General features: G+C 59.2%; 2 protein-coding genes across 2 annotated transcripts; one reads left to right on the top strand and one right to left on the bottom strand.

Annotated features, from left to right (window-relative positions):
* Positions 1–1,212: 1,212 nt before the first annotated feature.
* On the bottom strand, positions 1,213–9,862 carry SFTPC (surfactant protein C). The gene is made up of 10 exons (XM_074558910.1): positions 9,263–9,862; positions 9,021–9,170; positions 8,767–8,907; positions 8,076–8,186; positions 7,390–7,493; positions 6,537–6,540; positions 2,875–3,264; positions 1,842–1,943; positions 1,659–1,769; positions 1,213–1,520 (listed from the first exon to the last, which is right to left on the bottom strand). Exons 1-10 carry the CDS (start codon positions 9,350–9,352, stop codon positions 1,425–1,427), a joined length of 1,299 nt encoding a protein of 432 aa, XP_074415011.1. The 5' UTR covers positions 9,353–9,862; the 3' UTR covers positions 1,213–1,424.
* Positions 9,863–9,923: 61 nt separating this feature from the next.
* Positions 9,924–16,133, top strand: LGI3 (leucine rich repeat LGI family member 3). Its single transcript, XM_074559055.1, has 8 exons — positions 9,924–10,386; positions 12,030–12,101; positions 12,178–12,249; positions 12,343–12,414; positions 12,503–12,574; positions 13,385–13,554; positions 14,037–14,201; positions 14,291–16,133. The coding sequence occupies exons 1-8, from the start codon at positions 10,166–10,168 to the stop codon at positions 15,106–15,108; spliced, it is 1,662 nt and encodes a 553-aa protein (XP_074415156.1). The 5' UTR covers positions 9,924–10,165; the 3' UTR covers positions 15,109–16,133.
* The last annotated feature ends 1,585 nt before the right edge of the window (positions 16,134–17,718 follow it).

Here is a 17,718-nt window from a genome sequence, read left to right on the forward strand (position 1 = left end):
TATAGAAGCAGCATCTCAGTCCTATTAGTGTCTGATCTCCATACACGCAATCCCAATAACACAAATATCCCAGTCCCAACAACCCTGATCCCAATAGCACCAACATCCTGATCCCAATAACTCCTGGTCCTAATAATGCCAGAGTCCCATCCTAATAAAGCCTGATCCTAATAAAATCATGGTGTTTATAACTCCTGATCCTTATAGAACCACCTAATAATGTCTGATACCAAGAACACCAATATCCCAGTCCTAACAACTCCTGATCCTAATAACACCAACATCCTGATCCCAATAATTCCTGATCCTAACAGTACCAGCATTCCTATCTGAGCTGAATATTGCCTGATCCCAACACCAGCTCCCCCATCCCAAAAACCCCAATAAATTCAAATTCTTACAATGTCTGATCCTGATAACTTCTGATCCCAATAATTCTCGATCCTCACAGTACCAGCATTCCTGTCCTAATAATACCTGAGCCTAATAATGCCTGATCCCAACACCAGCTCCCTCATCCTAAAACCCCCAATAACTCCCAATTCTTACAATGCCTGATCTTGATAACTCCTGGTCCTAATAATGCCAGAGTCCCATCCTAATAAAGCCTGATCCTAATAAAATCGTGGTCATTATAACTCCTGATCCTTATAGAGCCACCTAATAATGTCTGATCCAAATAACACCAATATCCCAGTCCCAATAACTCCTGATCCTAACAGCACCAACATCCTGATCCCAATAATTCCTGATCCTAACAGTACCAGCATTCCTATCTGAGCTGAATAATGCCTGATCCCAACACCAGCTCCCTCGTCCCAAAAACCCCAACAATTCCCAATTCTTACAATGCCTGATCCTGATATCTCCCGATCCCAGCAGCCTGCCCTAAATCACCCCGGCGCTAACGATCGCTGTCCTCGGGCAGCGTCTGGTGGCCGCGCTGCTTTGGGCACAGGCTGGCTCCAGGAACAGCTCCAGACCTGATTCTGGTTCCTGTCCCTCTCCTTTATCCCAGCCTGGCGCAGCACAAACCCATTTATCCCCCGGGCCACCTCAGGTCAGGCACCCATTGAGCCTCCAGGTTGTGTCAGTGACAGAAATTCCCCCAAAACCCAAGCCCGGAGCCCCTCAAGGCGTTTTTAGTGCGGGGGGAAGGCGGGAGCTGGCGGGGAGCGAAGAACTGGAACGCAGAATTGTGTTTTCCTTTAAATGTCATGGGTTTTTTTTAAGCTCATTTTTGCACTTGGGTTTGGCGAAGCTGAGAAGACTTAAGTGACAAACCAGCTGTCCCCCGGCACAGCGCAGACACCCCCGGACCCCAAAATTGGGGTGGGCACGGCGGGGGCGGCCCCGATGCTCCCAGCGAGGCTGTGGGGGCGCTGCAGGGTGGGCAGGGGTCCCGCAGCCCCCCACTCACCCTGCTAAGCCCAGTAGACGGGCAGGAGGCTGCACAGGATGCCCGCCGTGGTGCCCAGCATGGAGCGGTCAGCCAAGGGCATGGCGATCTTGTCTTCAGCCTGGGCATGGGGAGCAAGGAGCATCCTTCATCATCATCATCATCATCTTCATCATCATCTTCATCACTCCTCCGCTCAGGGAGGGGCTGCACAAGGCGCTGAGCCCCCCAGCTCCCCCAGACCCAGCCAGGTGCTCACCTGCTGGCGCTGGAAGGTCTCCACCACGCTGTCCAGCCCCGGGATGTTGTCCTGGTCCACTCGGGTCACGTAGCAGGCGCGGTGCAGCCAGGCTCTGTAGCTCACCAGCAGCTGTTGGGAGCCAAACCGGGGTGAGCCTCACCCCATCTCCCCCTCCCCGCGTGCCCAGAGCCCCCCACTCACATTCCTGTAGTCATAGATGACCGTGGCCGCGTTGCCGTCGCCGCTGTCCAGGTAGAAAGTGGCCACGTTCTCGTCGTCTCCCCACAAACCGGCCCGCAGCACCTGGAGGGCACCGAGGGGGGCTCAGAGCCTGCAGCAGCCCCTTCCCATGGCATGGGGGGTTGTCACAGATATATTTTGGTAAAAATTCTTTCTTTAGGATTTTTCTTCCTTCTGAGCAGCAACAAAAGGTAAACAATGGCTATCTGCTGCTGTGGAATGCAACAGGTGGATCTGTGATTGGTCTCCTGTGGATGTTTAGGTTTACTGACCACTCTGGACCACACTGGTCCAACCCCTCATCCTGGGCACTGGGAATACAGCATCCCATGGTCCAACCCCTCATCCTGGGCAGCATCCCATGGTCCAAACTCCCATCCTGGGCATTGGGAATGCAGCATCCCATGGTCAAAATCCCCATCCTGGGCACTGGGAATGCAGCATCCCACATCCAACCGCTCATCCCGGGCACTGGGAATGCAGCATCCCATGGTTCAACCCTTCATCCTGGGCACTGGGAATGCAGCATCCCACATCCAACCCTTCATCCTGGGCACTGGGAATGCAGCATCCCATGGTCCAAACTCCCATCCTGGGCACTGGGAATGCAGCATCCCATGGTCCAACCCTTCATCCTGGGCACTGAGAATGCAGCATCCCATGGTCCAACCCCTCATCCTGGGCACTGGGAATGCAGCATCCCACATCCAACCCCTCATCCTGGGCACTGGGAATGCAGCATCCCACGTCCCTCGCTTTCTGCCGGGACACAGCCCTTTTTAATTAATTCCTTTTCTATTCTTAGCTTAGCCAGCTTCTGAGAACTTTCCTATTTCTTTTTAGTATAGTAATAATGTAGTATATCTATAATAAACTAATAAACCAAGCCTTCTGAACATGGAACTAACATTCTCATCTCTCTCTTCACCCTGTGACCCTCTCGAGCCCTGTGACAGGGGGTGGCACCGGGGGTGGCACCGGGGGTGGCACTCACGCTGTCGCCTCGGCGCTGCTCCACGCTCAGCCACATCAGCAGCGCGCCAGCCACGATGACCACGAGCAGGACCAGCACCAGCGCGGCGATGAGCAGGCAGCGCAGGCGGCCGCAGCTCAGCAGCTTGCGGGGCAGGTAGCACAGCAGCCGGGGCACGAAGCACAGCGACTTCTTGAGGCAGCCGGAGCAGCTGGCGCAGCCGGGACACTTGGGGCACTTGGGGCACTTGGGGCACTCGCAGCACTTGGGCAGGCAGCAGCACTTGGCGCAGCACCAGCCGCATCGGGCGCAGCATTTGGTGCAGCACCAGCTGCATTTGGTGCAGCATTTGGCGCAGCACGTGGCGCAGGGCAGGCAGCAGCCGGGGCAGCAGCAGCCGTTCCCCGAGTCCTGGGGATGAGGGAAAATGGGGGGATTTGGGGTCAGGGGGTGGAGGTGGGATGCAGGAGGTTGGGGGTGGGACATCAGCTCTGATCCTGCTGCCCCCCAGCATCCTGCTGCCCCCTTGGGCACTGGGAATGCAGCATCCCATGGTCCAAATCCCCATGCCAGATACTGGGAATGCAGCATCCCATGGTTCAGCTCCTCATCCTGGGCACTGGGAATGGAGCATCCCATGGTCCAACCCCTCATCCTGGGCATTGGGAATGCAGCATCCCACATCCAACCCCTTATCCTGGGCACTGGGAATGCAGCATCCCATGGTCCAAACTCCCATCCTGGGCACTGGGAATGCAGCATCCCATGGTCAAAATCCCCATCCCAGGCACTGGGAATGGAGCATCCCATGGTCAAAATCCCCATCCTGGGCACTGGGAATGCAGCATCCCACATCCAACCCCTCATCCTGGGCACTGGGAATGCAGCATCCCATGGTTCAGCTACTCATCCTGGGCACTGGGAATGCAGCATCCCATGGTCCAACCCCTCATCCCGGGCACTGGTGCCTTGCTGGGATAAACTGGGCAAAGCCCTGTGCCCAACTGGCTGCAGGGACACCCCGGGGTGGCAGTGCCACCCTGCAGGGACTCACCTCCTCTTCAAGCACCACCTGCTTCATGCTGCTCTCCATGGCTGCTGCTGCCTCCTCCTCCTCCTCCTCCTCCTCTTCCTCCCATTCCTAGCCCAGTCTGACTGCAGGGACTGGGATCTTTATACTGGGGCACTGGGGTGGGGACCCTGTGAAGGGTTTGGTGGCCCTGGGGTGCAGCCAGGCCCTGGCATGTGACCCACTCCAGTGGAGTTTGCTGAGCGCCCACTCCCAGCTGGATCCCCTGGGAACCTGCAGCTCAAGAGGCTCCAAGGGCACTGGGTCAAGGACCCTTGTCCCCAGGCACGGGGACCTCTCTGCTGCCCAGCAGCGAGGTGCCAGGGCCAAAACAAACCCTCCAGGGTGGAGCATCCGGCTGTGCCCGTGCCCAGGGTGGCAGCTGGCTCGTGTCCCTGTGCCAGCTCCGGCACCTGCAGCTGCTTGATGTGGCAAGGAGCAAACAGGACGTGAAATATTTCCTGTAATCCACGGGGATGGGGTGGGAACGGGGTCACTGTGGTGTGGGGAGTGTCCCTGACCCTCATTCCTGCTCCTGAAGCTGCTCAGACGCTGCTGGTGGCTCTGGGGGCTGGCAGAGATGCCCACAGTGGGGATTTGAGTGTCCCTGACCCTCATTCCTGCTCCTGAGGCTGCTCAGACATTGCTGGTGGCTCTGGGGGCTGGCAGAGATGCCCACAGTGGGGATTTTTTGTGTCCCTGACCCTCATTCCTGTTCCTGGGGCTGCTCAGACACTGCTGGTGGCTTTGGGGGTTGGCAGAGGTGCCCACAGTGGGGATTTATTTGAGTGTCTCTGACCCTCATTCCTGCTCCTGAGGCTGCTCAGACACTGCTGGTGGCTTTTGGAGCTGGCAGTGGTGCCCACAGTGCAGATTTGAGTGTCTCTGACCCTCATTCCTGTTCCTGGGGCTGCTCAGACACTGCTGGTGGCTTTGGGGGCTGGCAGAGATGCCCACAGGGTGGATTTGAGTGTCCCTGACCCTCATTCCTGCTCCTGGGGCTGCTCAGACACTGCTGGTCACTTTTGGGGCTGGCAGAGGTGCCCACAGGGTGGATTTATTTGAGTGTCCCTGACCCTCATTCCTGCTCCTGAAGCTGCTCAGACATTGCTGGTGGCTCTGGGGGCTGGCAGAGGTGCCCACAGGGTGGATTTGAGTGTCCCTGACCCTCATTCCTGCTCCTGAAGCTGCTCAGACACTGCTGGTGACTTTGGGGGCTGGCAGAGGTGCCCACAATGGGGATTTATTTGAGTGTTCCTGACCCTCATTCCTGCTCCTGGGGCTGCTCAGACACTGCTGGTGGCTCTGGGGGCTGGCAGAGGTGCCCACAGGGTGGATTTATTTGAGTGTCCCTGACCCTCATTCCTGCTCCTGAGGCTGCTCAGACGCTGCTGGTGGCTTTTGGGGCTGGCAGAGGTGCCCACAATGGGGATTTGAGTGTCCCTGACCCTCATTCCTGCTCCTGGGGCTGCTCAGGCACTGCTGGTCACTTTTGGGGCTGGCAGAGATGCCCACAGTGGGGATTTTTTGTGTCCCTGACCCTCATTCCTGCTCCTGGGGCTGCTCAGACGCTGCTGGGGGCTTTGGGGGCTGGCAGAGGTGCCCACAGTGGGAATTGTGTTGGGATTAGGGCGTCCCAGCTCTGGCGTGTCCCCCTCAGGTGGCATGGGGACACTGCAGAGCTTTGGTTTTGCCCATCCATGAGCTCCTCCTGCAACTGGGACCCCTCCAGCCCCCCCGAGACCCCCAACACCCCCAATACTGAACGTTGCCTCTTTTCCCAGGGTGTCAAGGGCCACGAGAGTCCCTTGAGTGGCTCCTGGCTGTTTGTTCTGTCCCCATGGGAGCCCTTATCAGCTTTCATGGCCCATGGCTCCCCCTTGACCCAGCTCCTTATCACGGTCAGGGTTTTTTGGGAAGCAGAGCTGCTGGCTCTGGGTCAGCACATGGAAACCTGCAGTGTCCCTCCTGTTCCCAGCAAAGTGTCACCCCCCCGGGGGAATGACCCTGCTCTCTGCCCGTGGCAGTGATTTTGGGGACAACAGTGAGTTTGCAGCTCTGGAAAGATCAAATCAACTTCCAGGGGTCTCTTTTTCCCCCTCCCAGCCTCACTGCTCCTCTGGGTTTCAGTGCTGCACTTGGGAGTGGCCCCAAAGCTGATGGAGGGGCAAGAGGGGCTGGAATGGTTGGGGAAAGGGAGAGGATGAGGAGGAGCTGCAGCTGGAGCAAGTGGATTGTGGTGTCTGTGGGTAATGCCTGATTCCCACTGGGGATGTGGCACTGTCCCTCTGTCCCCAGCTGCACCAGGAGGGGACAGGGTTGGAAGATTTTTCTGAAGTGCTGGAAGTGCAGGAGCTGCTCCTTTGTCCTCACCCTCCATGCTCCAAACTGGGAGGGCACAGCTGGGGACAATGGGGGGATACAGGTGGGGACATTGGGAGGGCACAGTTGGGGACAATGGGGGGACACTGAGAGGCAGAGGTGGGGACACTGGGGAACACAGTTTGAGACAATGGGAGGGCACAGGTGGGGACAATGGGAGGGCACAGTTGGGGACAATGAGAGGGCACAAGTAGGGACAATGGGAGGGCACAGGTGGGGACACTGGGGGTACACAGCTGGGGAAAATGAGGGGACACAGCTGGGGACAATGGAGGACACAGGTGGGGACAATGGGAGGACACAGGTGGGGACATTGGGAGGGCAATGGGTGGGAACAATGAGAGGACACAGGCGGGGACATTGGGGACAATGAGAGGACACAGCTGGGGACACTGGGGGAACACAACTGGGGACAATGAGAGGACGCATTTGGGGACAATGGGAGGGCGCAGTAGGGGACAATGAGAGGGCACAGCTGGGAACAATGGGGGAACACAGGTGGGGACACTGGGGAGACACAGATGGGGTCAATGGGAGGGCATAGGTGGGGACAATGGGAAGGCACAGCTGGGGACAACGAGAGGACCCAGGTGGGGACAATGGGAGGGCAGAGGTGGGGAGAATGAGAGGACACAGGTGGGGACACTGGGGGGACACGGCAGGGGACAATGAGAAGGCACAGTTGGGGACAATGGGAGGGCACAGGTGGGGACTATGAGAGGGCACAGCTGGGGACAATGAGACCGTCATGTGCCCTTTTGCTGCTGCCCCCCGTGTTTGATCCCTCCCAACACGAGGGATTCCCCACCCTGCACCCCACAAGGGGGACACCCCTGGGACCCCGTGTCCCTGTCCCCAGAATCCAGGAAGGGCAAGAGCACACTCGGAGGCGGTGACACAGCCTTTACTTTGTAGACAGAAGCAAACCCCGAAGCAAATCCCGCTTTTTTTATGGCTGGAGCATGCGGTGCCAAGTGACAATGGGCGGGGTGGCTGTCCCCAGGGTGGGGACGAGGAGCAGACATTCCAGTCTGGAAGGGGACAGTGGGGGACAGTGCCACCCCCATGTCGCTGTCCCATCCCGCTATGCCCAGAAGACGGGGACGGCGCTGCAGAGGATGTTGATGGTGGTGCCCAGGATGGAGCGGTCAGCCAGGGGCACGGCCTTGTCCCCAACCTTGTCCTCGTCCTGCAGGACACAGAACGGAGCAGAGCAGCCACAGAGGGACAAACAAACCCCCAGCCCCACATTGCCCAGCCTGGTGCGGCTCCACCCCTGTGGTTGTGAGACAGAGGAGAAATTCTCCAGAGTAGAAATTGTCCAGAGTAGAAATCCATTTTGATTTAGGTGAAATGTACATCTTTGAGTCTGTGGTTAGAAAACAGAGCTAAGCAGCCTGCCTGCAAAGCCTAGGCTCAGGGAAACTGCTCCAGTGAAAGACAGAGATAAGGGGGAGGAGACAAAAAGTGATAAAGAGAGACAGAAACTGCTGTGAGAGAAGGTCAACACGACCTGGGAATGGGTTCTGATAAAGAAGAACCAGCGGCAAATATCACGGGAAATTCATAAAAATGATTATGTATGAACTTATTGTGAAATTGTGTGCCTATGTATTTGAGAGGGGGATAAAAAGAGACCTGAAGTTCCCAGGAGTACGCATGTCTTTTAAGGAGAGTAATCTCCACACGCTGTAATAAACATACTGGCTTTACAACTTTCACAAAGTTGTGGAGTTTTTAGTTATCTCCATAAACAGTTGTCACTGCTCACCTGCCGGCGCTGGAAGGTCTCGGTGACAGCGTCCAGCCCCGGGAAGTTGTCCTTGTCCACGCGGGTGATGTAGCAGGCAGGGTGATGCCAGGACCTGTAGCCGACCAGCAGCTGTGGGCAGACAGAGCCGGCTCAGCTCACACAGTGCTGTGGTGCCATGCATGTCCCCATGTCCCCATGTCCCCATGTCCCCGTGTCCCCATGTCCCCACATCCCTATGTCTCCACGTCCCAGTGTCCCCATGTCCCTGTGTCCCCGTGTCCCCATGTCTCTATGTCCCTATGTCCCCGTGTCCCCATGTCCCCTTGTCCCCATGTCCCCATGTCCCTATGTCCTCATGTCCCCAAGTCCCCGTGTCCCTATGTCCTCATGTCCCCATGTCCTCATGTCCCCATGTCCCCACATCCCCACATCCCCATGTCCCCGTGTCCCTGTGTCCCCATGTCTCCATGTCCCCGTGTCCCAATGTCCCCACATCCCTATGTCCCCATGTCCCCATGTCCCCATGCCCCCGTGTCCCTATGTCCTCACACACCCATGTCCCCGTGTCCCCACATCCCCACGTCCCCACATCCCCACATCCTCATGTCCCGGTGTCCCCATGTCCCCACGCACCCATGTCCCCCTGTCCCCACCCGTGTCCCTGTGTCCCCATGTCCCCACGCACCCATGTTCCCATGTCCCCACGCACCTTGCTGTAGTCGTACACCACGGCGGCCGAGCCGTTGCGCCCATCCCGCACGGCGAACGTGCCGCTCCTCTCCCTCCTGCTCACGGCGAGCTGCTGGGGGCTCCCCTCGCCATCCAGCCCCTGGATGCTCATCCGCAGCACCTGCCGGGGGGAGAGAGGGCTCGGGGGGCTCTGCGGGCACTGACCCTGTCCCCACAAACCGCGGTGCCACCCCAGTGCCCCTTCCGGAGCTGGTGGCACCGCTCTGTCCTCACCGTCTCGGCGTGGGACTCGCTGAGGTGCAGCCCCAGCAGCAGGAAGGCGACGTTGACCACCACGAGGGCCACCACCACCAGCGCCACCATCAGCAGGAGGCTCTTGAGCTCGTGGGGGATGCAGGGCAGGCGCGGGGACTCCGTGTACCTCTGTTGGGGACACATGGGAGCACCTGGCTGAGCCAGAGCCGGGGGTGGCACCGTGGGCACCTCGGGGTGGGTGGGTGGTGGGTGCTCCTTACCGGAGGTGCCTCCTCCATCAGCGCCTCTTTGGAGCTGTCCTCCATCTCTCCGTGTGCTCCTGTCCCTTTGCCAGCCCGGGCTTGGGGCATTTATAGGATCCCGGGTGGCCGGGGAGGGTTGGGGACACTCCAGCTGCCGAGTGCCACTTGTGCTGTTTGCTGAGCCCTCAAAGAGCCGGGGAGGGGACACAAAACCTCCGAGGGCCCTTCCGCGGCAGCTGTGGGGGTGCCAAGGCAAACAGCGGGCAGTGCCCACCCTCCACACACCCAGCACGTCCCTGGGGGGGCTGCACCCCTGGTTCTGCACGGGCAGCTGTGCCAGCCCCCCCCGGGGCGGGCAAGGAGCTGGCTGCACTCATTGTTCCCGAGGGCACCGTGCCAGGGACGGCGCAGATGGACGCCTGGCATGGGAGAGATGGGTGCCAGGGACGGACGGGTGCCCGGCGCGGCGTGGATGGGTGCCCGGTGAGCTGCGGGCACAGCGGGCACAGCGAGGAGCTGGGGGAGAACTGGGGGAGCCGGTGAGGGGGCGTCGCCCCTGGAGTGTCCCCCCAAGTTCTGCGCACCCCAAGAGCAGCCGGTGGTAGGCGGGGAAGCCCGGGTTTGGGACACGCGCGCACGGACACGCGTGCCCAGGGATGCTGGCGCTGTCACTCACCGCATCCTTCATCCCTCCCTCCTTCCCTCCCTCCTCCTCTCCCTCCGTCCCTCCCTCCCTCCCGCAGCAGCTCCCGGGCATGGTGTGCTGCAGAGCCGCGGGTCAGGCGCCCGCAGCCTCCGCCGCTTCTCCTCCGCCCTGAAATCCCCTGGGGAATTAAAAAAAGAGAGGGAAAAGAAAGGTTTTTTGCACAGCTGCCGGGCATTGGGAGCATCTCCCGGGATCAAGCAGGATCAGGCCAGGGAATGATGGAGCTGCGGCGTTGGAGGATGCCCAGGGAGCAGCTCCCCGCTCGCCTCCTCCTCCTCCTCCTCCTGGCCGTGGCCTGGCTCTGGCTGCCGGCGGAGGGGCGGCGGCCCCCCCGGCCTCCCCCTTGCCCCCCGAGCTGCTCCTGCACCCGGGACACGGCTTTCTGCGTGGACTCCAAGGCCGTGCCCAAAAACCTGCCCCCCGAGGTCATCTCGCTGTGAGTACCGGGGTGGGGACAGCGATGGGGACAGCGATGGGGACAGCGTCACATCCCAGGAGCGCAGGGCTGGCAGGGGCTGCTGGCGGTGCTGGAGGGGCAGGGACAGCCCTGATGTGCTGCACAGGGGGACAAAGGGGTGGCAGGGCGGGGTCCGGGAGCAGGAGGAGGCTGGGGACAGCCCGGGACACGTCCCTGTGTCCTGCGGTGCTGGCACACGCAGCCATCCATCGGTGCCAAGCGGAGCAGGGCTGCAGCCTGTCCCCAACGTGACCTTGGGCAGCAGAACCCCGAGGGGACACGGCTGTGACCGTGGGGAGCCCTGAGGGGACACGGCTGTGACCGTGGGCAGCAGAACCCCGAGGGGACACGGCTGTGACTGTGGGGAGCCCTGAGGGGACACGGCTGTGACCGTGGGGAGCAGAACCCCGAGGGGACACGGCTGTGACTGTGGGGAGCCCTGAGGGGACACGGCTGTGACCGTGGGGAGCCCCGAGGGGACACGGCTGTGACCGTGGGGAGCAGCACCCCGAGGGGACACAGCTGTGACCTTGGTGACCACGGCCTCAGGGGGACACGGCTGGGGAGGGGGTGATGATGATGATGATGATGATGATGATGATGATGATGGAGGGTCCCTGGGGACAGGGCTGAGCCCCGGAGCCTGGCACGGGGAAGTGTGACAGGTGGGGGTGTTTACAGCTGTGTGAGTGTGTGTTTACACACCTGTCTGTGTATATTTACACGTGTGTGTGCTTACTCACTAGTTTGTGTGTGTTACACACCTGTTTGTGTGTGTTACACCTCTGTGTGTGCATGTTTACACACCCGCTTGTGTATATTTACATGTGTGTGTGTGCTTACACACCCGTTTGTTAAACCTGCGTGTGTGCTTGCACACCCATTTGTGTGTGCTTACACACCTGTTTGTGTGTGTTACACCCATGTGTGTGTGTTATACCTGTCTGTGTGCTTGCACATGAATTTGTGTGTTACACCTGTGTGTGTCCTTACACACTCATTTGTGTGTGTTAGACACGTGTGTGTGTGTGCTTACACACCTGTTTATGGGTGTTACACCTGTATGTGTGCTTACATACCCATTTGTGTGTGGTTACACACCCGTTCATGTGTGTCACACCTGTCTGTATGTGCTTGCACACCTGCTGGTGTGTGTTATACCTGTCTATGCTTGCACACCTGTTTGTGTGTGTTATACCAGCCTGTGTGTGCTTACACACACGTCTGTGTGTGTTACACCTGTCTGTGTGAGCTTGCACACCCGTTTCTGTGCATTCACACACATGTGCAAGCACGTGGCCCTGGTCCAGGGGCTGCCGCAGGGCGTGGGCAGCCTGGGGTTGGTGCCAGCCCTGTCCCCTCCGTGTCCCCACACTGGGCAGGGCGGCTGCTGGGATCCCTGTGCCAATGCCAGCGCCCCTCATGGGCTGCCCTGGCAGGCAGCAGGTGACACTGAGCCTGTGCCGGGCTGGGGGACACGGGGGTGGCAGTGCCACGCTGCTGCCCTTGGGGGTGGCAGTGCCAGGCTGTTGCCCTCGGGGGTGGCAGTGCCACGCTGCTGCCCTCGGGGGTAGTGCCACGCTGCTGCCATCCCCTGTCCTGCAGCTCCATCTCTCCCACAGGACCATGGTGAACGCGGCTTTCACAGAGATCCGGGAGGCGGCCTTTGCCCACATCCCCTCCCTGCAGTTCCTGTAGGTGCCCCCCTGGTGCCCACCTGGTGCTCACCATGCCCAGCCTGGCACTGATGTCTCCCCCCTCTCTTTGCAGCCTCCTCAACTCCAACAAGTTCACTCTGATCGGGGACAACGCCTTCGCCGGGCTCTCGCACCTGCAGTACCTGTGTGTGACACCGGGACAGGGACACGGGGAGGGGACAGGGAGGGGACACGGGGACCCTCGGGATGGCCCCATCACCGTCTGCTCCCGTTCCAGGTTCATTGAGAACAACGACATCCAGGCGCTCTCAAAGGCCACTTTCCGCGGGCTCAAGTCCCTGACACACCTGTGAGCACCCGGGGGACACTGTGGGGGTGGCCCTGTCCCTTCATCACTGTCAGGGATGTGTCACCTCCACAACCCTTCTTGTCCCCAGCTCCTTGGCCAACAACAACCTGCAGACGCTGCCACGGGACCTCTTCAAGCCGCTGGACATCCTGAGTGACCTGTGAGGCTGCCACGGCACAGGGGACACCGGGCTGGGACAGGGTGACATGCCAGGGGCTGGCACTGGGGCAGGGTGTGGTGTGCTGAGGGTGATGGTGCCATCCCTGGCAGTGAACCTTGGGACACTGAGATGGGAGAGGGTGCCATCCTGGGGGGGACTTGGTGCCATCCTGGGGGGGACTTGGTGCCATCCTGGGGGGGACTTGGTGCCATCCTGGCACAGAGCCCTGGGACACCAAGCTGGAGAGAGAGTGACATCCCAGTGGGTGCTGGAGGTGATGGTGCCTTCCTTGCTAGGGACATCTGGGACACTGAGCTGGGGACAGGTGACACACCACTGGGTGGCTGGGGGTGCTGGTGCCATCCCTGGCAGACAGCCCTGGGACACTGAATGGGAAGAGGGTGACACAGCAGTGAGTTCTGGGAGTGGCTCGGTGCCATCCCTGGCAGGGACCCTCAGCACAATGAGCTGGGGCAAGGTGACATCCCAGTGGGTGCTGGTGCCATCCATCCTTGGCAGGGACCCCTGGGACACTGAGCTGGGGAGAGGGTGACATCCTGGTGGGTGCTGGTGCCATCCCTGGCAGGGACCCCTGGGACACTGAGCTGGGGAGAGGGTGACATCCTGGTGGGTGCTGGTGCCATCCATGGCAGGGACCTCTGGGACACTGAGTGGGGAGAGGGTGACACATTAGCGAGTTCTGGGGGTGACTCGGTGCCATCCCTAGCAAGGAACCCTGGGACACTGAGCTGGGGACAGGTGACACACCAGTGGGTACTGAGGGTGGTGACTCGGTGCCATCCCTGGCAGGGACCTCCGTGGCAACTCGCTGGCCTGTGACTGCAAGATCAAGTGGCTGGTGGAGTGGCTGGAGAGCACCAACACCACGGTCCCTGCCGTGTTCTGCAGCAGCCCCGGGCAGTTCGAGGGACAGCGCATCCGGGACCTGGCGCTCAGTGACTTCCAGTGCATCACCACGGGTAGGGCACCGCGGCAGTGACCGTGCTCAAGGGGTCTGAGCGTGAGGGAAGAGATGAGGATCTGACTCCATGTTCCAGAAGGCTTGATTTATTATTTTATGGTATATATTATATTAAAACTAAACTAAAAGAATAGAAAAAAAGATTTCATCAGAAGGCTGGCTAAGAATAGAAAAGAAGGAATGATAACCAAGGCTTGTGGCTTGGGGTCTCTGTCCGAGCCAGCTGACTGTGATTGGTCATTAATTAGAAACAACCACATGAGACCAATCACAGATGCCCCTGTTGCATTCCACAGCAGCAGATAATCAATGTTTTCATTTTGTTCCTGAGGGCTCTCAGCTTCTCAGGAGGAAAAATCCTAAGGAAGGGATTTTTTATAAACATGTCTGTGACACACCGCCACCTGCCACCTGTCACTTGTCACTTGTCACCTCACTGCTGGGTGTTCAGACCTTCACTGCCACCTCTCCCTGCTCCAGATTTTGTGATGCACCAGGTCCTGCCCTTCCAGGCGGTGTCAGCCGAGCCCTTCACCTACGCCAGTGACCTGTACGTGGCCCTGGCCCAGCCTAGCGCCAGCAGCTGCTCTATCCTCAAGTGGGACTACGTGGAGCGCAAACTCCGCGACTTCGACCGCATCCCCGGTGAGGAACCGGGCTGGGGGTCCCCTCCTGGGCTGGGACCCTCTTTGGGGTGCCCGGGCACGGGTGTGACTCTGTGGTTGTGCCACCAGCTCACTCGGCGGTGCACTGCAAGCCCATCGTGGCGCAGGAGCAGCTCTACGTGGTGGTGGCGCAGCTCTTTGGCGGCTCCTACATCTACCGCTGGGACACGGCCGTGGACAAGTTCATCAAAATCCAGGACATCGACAGCCAGAAGATCCGCAAGCCCAACGACATCGAGGCCTTCCAGATCGAGGGCGACTGGTACTTTGTCATTGCCGACAGCTCCAAGGCGGGCTCCACCAGCCTCTACCGCCTCAACCAGAATGGCTTCTACTCCCACCAAGCCCTGCACGCCTGGCACCGCGACACCGACGTGGAGTACGTGGAGAACGACGGCAAACCCCGGCTGATCATCTCCAGCAGCTCCCAGGCGCCCGTCATCTACCAGTGGAGCCGGGCCCAGAAGCAGTTCGTGCCTCAGGGCGAGGTGGGCGAGATGCTGGACGTGCAGATGGTCAAACACTTCAGGGCCAAGCGGGAGCAGTTCCTGTGCCTCAGCCGCTACATCGGCGACTCCAAGGTGGTGCGCTGGGAAGGGCAGCGCTTCGTGGAGGTGCAGACGCTGCCGTCGCGCGGCTCCATGGTGATGCAGCCCTTCGCCGTGGGCCAGCGGCAGTACCTGGCGCTGGGCAGCGACTTCTCCTTCACCCACGTCTACCTGTGGGAGGAGGAGAAGCAGAAATTCGCCAAGTTCCAGGAGCTGTCGGTGCAGGCGCCGCGGGCGTTCCGGGCCGTGCCGGCGGCCGACGTGCAGCTGCTGCTGGCGCCCAGCTTCAAGGCCAACACGCTGGTGTACCGGCACGTGGTGGTGGACCTCAGCCTGTAGCTGGCACCCCGAGAGCCACCGGACATGCATGAGCCCACCACCCCTTGTCCCACCCCACATGCCGGCCCTCCACCTTCACCCAGCCCCACGGTGCCTCAGTTTCCCCACGGTGCTCCCAGGTTCACGCTGTGGGACACCCCTTGCGCTGCAGAGCGTCACCCCTGGGGGGTGGAGAGGGTTTGGGGGGGTCTTTGGGGTGGGAGATGGGGGTAGGAAAGGAGGGGGGCAGTGGGCAGGGATGTGGTGGGAGGGGTGGGGGCTCCCAGGATGCTGAGGGGCTTTGGGATGGTCCAAAGTGGGTGGGATGGCCAAGGTGGATGTGGTGGCGTGGCCTGGGGAGGATGGATCTGAGGTGGGTGCAGATGGGATGGTGAGGATGATGATGGGGTGTCCTGGGATGGTCTGAGGATGCAGATGGGATGGTGAGGATGATGATGGGTCTGAGGTGGATGCAGATGGGATGGTGAGGATGATGATGGGATGCTCCAGGGATGCTCTGAGGATGATGATGAGGTGCTGAGGGTGATGATGAGAAGCTCCAGGAGGTTCTGAGGATGCAGATGGGATGCTGAAGATGATGATGGGAAGCTCCAAGCCCAGCGAAATGACCCAAGGATGATGATGGGAAGCTCCAGGATGCCCTGAGGATGATGATGGGATGCTCTGAGGATGATGATGGGATGCCCCAGGGTGCCCTGAGGATGATGATGGATGCTCCAAGGCCAGCAGGATGCCCTGAGGATGATGATGGGATGCCCCAGGGTGCCCTGAGGATGATGATGGGATGCTCTGAGGATGACGATGGGATGCCCCAGGATGCCCTGAGGATGATGATGGCATGATCCGGGATGCTCCGAGGTGGATGAAGCAGTGGACAGAGGAATGCTCCAGGCCAGCAGCTCCTGCCCCTCTCCGTGCATGCCCAGCAGCTCCCCATGCCCACAGCCCCGCTGCCAGGCAGGGCCCAGCGTGCCAGCGGGGTGCCCGTGCCCACCAACCCCCCAATAAACACACTGTGCCCCCCAGCCCTGCCCGTGTGTCCTTCGGGTGGTGCCACCACCTCCACCCAACATTCTGCGGCTCCAAGGAGAGGGAATTCCTCATTTTAGGGTTTTTCCAGCAGAAACCTTGGCCCACCTGGGTGCCCAACGTTCTCCAGCCCCAGGGAGAGGGAATTCCTACTTTTTGGGTGCTCCTGACCCCACATATGGGTTTTTTCCACCAGAAACCTGATCCCACCTCAGTGCCTGCTCCATCCAACATTCTGCAGCCCCCAGGGAGAGAGAATTCCTCATTTTAGGGTGCTCTAGGCCCCACATTTGGTGGTTTTTTTCCACCAGAAACCTCCTCTCACCTTGGTGCCTGCTCCATCCAACATTCTGCAGCCCCAGGGAGAGGGAATTCCTAATTTTTGGGTGCTCCTGGCCCTGCATGTGGGTTTTTCCCAGCAGAAACCTTGGCTCACCTCAGTGCCTGCTCCATCCAACATTCTGCTCCCCCAAGAAGAGGGAAATCCTCCTTTTTGGGTTCTCCTGACCCTACATAGAGTTTTTTTTCCAACAGAAACCTTGACGCAACTTGGTGCATGACATTCTGCTTCCTCAGAGAGAAGGAATTCCTCATTTTTGGGTACACATGGGATTTTTCCAGCAGAAACCTCAGCTCACCTCAGTGCCTGCTCCATCCAACACTCTGCTCCCCCAGGGAGAGGGAATTCCTCATTTTTGGGTTCTCCTGACCCTACATAGAGTTTTTTTTCCAACAGAAACCTTGGCCCACCTTGGTGCCTGATATTCTGCAGCCCCAGGGAGAGAGAATTCCTCATTTTAGGGTGCTCATGGCGTTTTTTTCCATCAGAAACCCCATCCCACCTCAGTGCCAGCTCCACCCAACATTCTGCTCCCCCAAGGAGAGGGAATTCCACATTTTCGGGTGCACGTGGGATTTTTTTTCCAGGAGAAACCTCCTCATTTTTTTTTTCCCATGAAAAACCTCATCAACCACCTCAGTGCTTGCTCTGTTCAACATTCTTCTGCCCCAGGGAGAGGGAATTCCTCATTTTAGGGTGCTCTAGGACCCACTTTTGGTGTTTTTTCCAGCAGAAACCTGATCCCACCTTGGTTCCTGCTCCACCGAGCATTCTGCTATCCCAGGGAGAGGGAATTTCTCCTTTTAGGGTGCTCCTGACCCCACACGTGGGGCTTTTTCCAGCAGAAACCTCCTCTCACCTTGATGCCTGCTCCATCCAACATTCTGCAGCCCCAGGGAGAGGGAATTCCTAATTTTTGGGTGCTCCTGGCCCTGCATGTGGGTTTTTCCCAGCAGAAACCTTGGCTCACCTCAGTGCCCGCTCCATCCAACATTCTGCTCCCCCAAGAAGATGGAATTCCTCATTTTTGGGTTCTCCTGACCCTACATAGGGTTTTTTTTCCAACAGAAACCTTGACGCAACTTGGTACATGACATTCTGCTTCCCCAGAGAGAAGGAATTCCTCATTTTTGGGTGCACATGGGATTTTTCCAGCAGAAACCTCAGCTCACCTCAGTGCCTGCTCCATCCAACACTCTGCTCCCCCAAGGAGAGGGAATTCCTCATTTTTGGGTTCTCCT

The sequence above is a fragment of the Zonotrichia albicollis genome, chromosome 26 (genome assembly GCF_047830755.1).
Source record: "Zonotrichia albicollis isolate bZonAlb1 chromosome 26, bZonAlb1.hap1, whole genome shotgun sequence".
In the NCBI taxonomy this organism is placed as follows: Eukaryota; Metazoa; Chordata; class Aves; order Passeriformes; family Passerellidae; genus Zonotrichia; species Zonotrichia albicollis.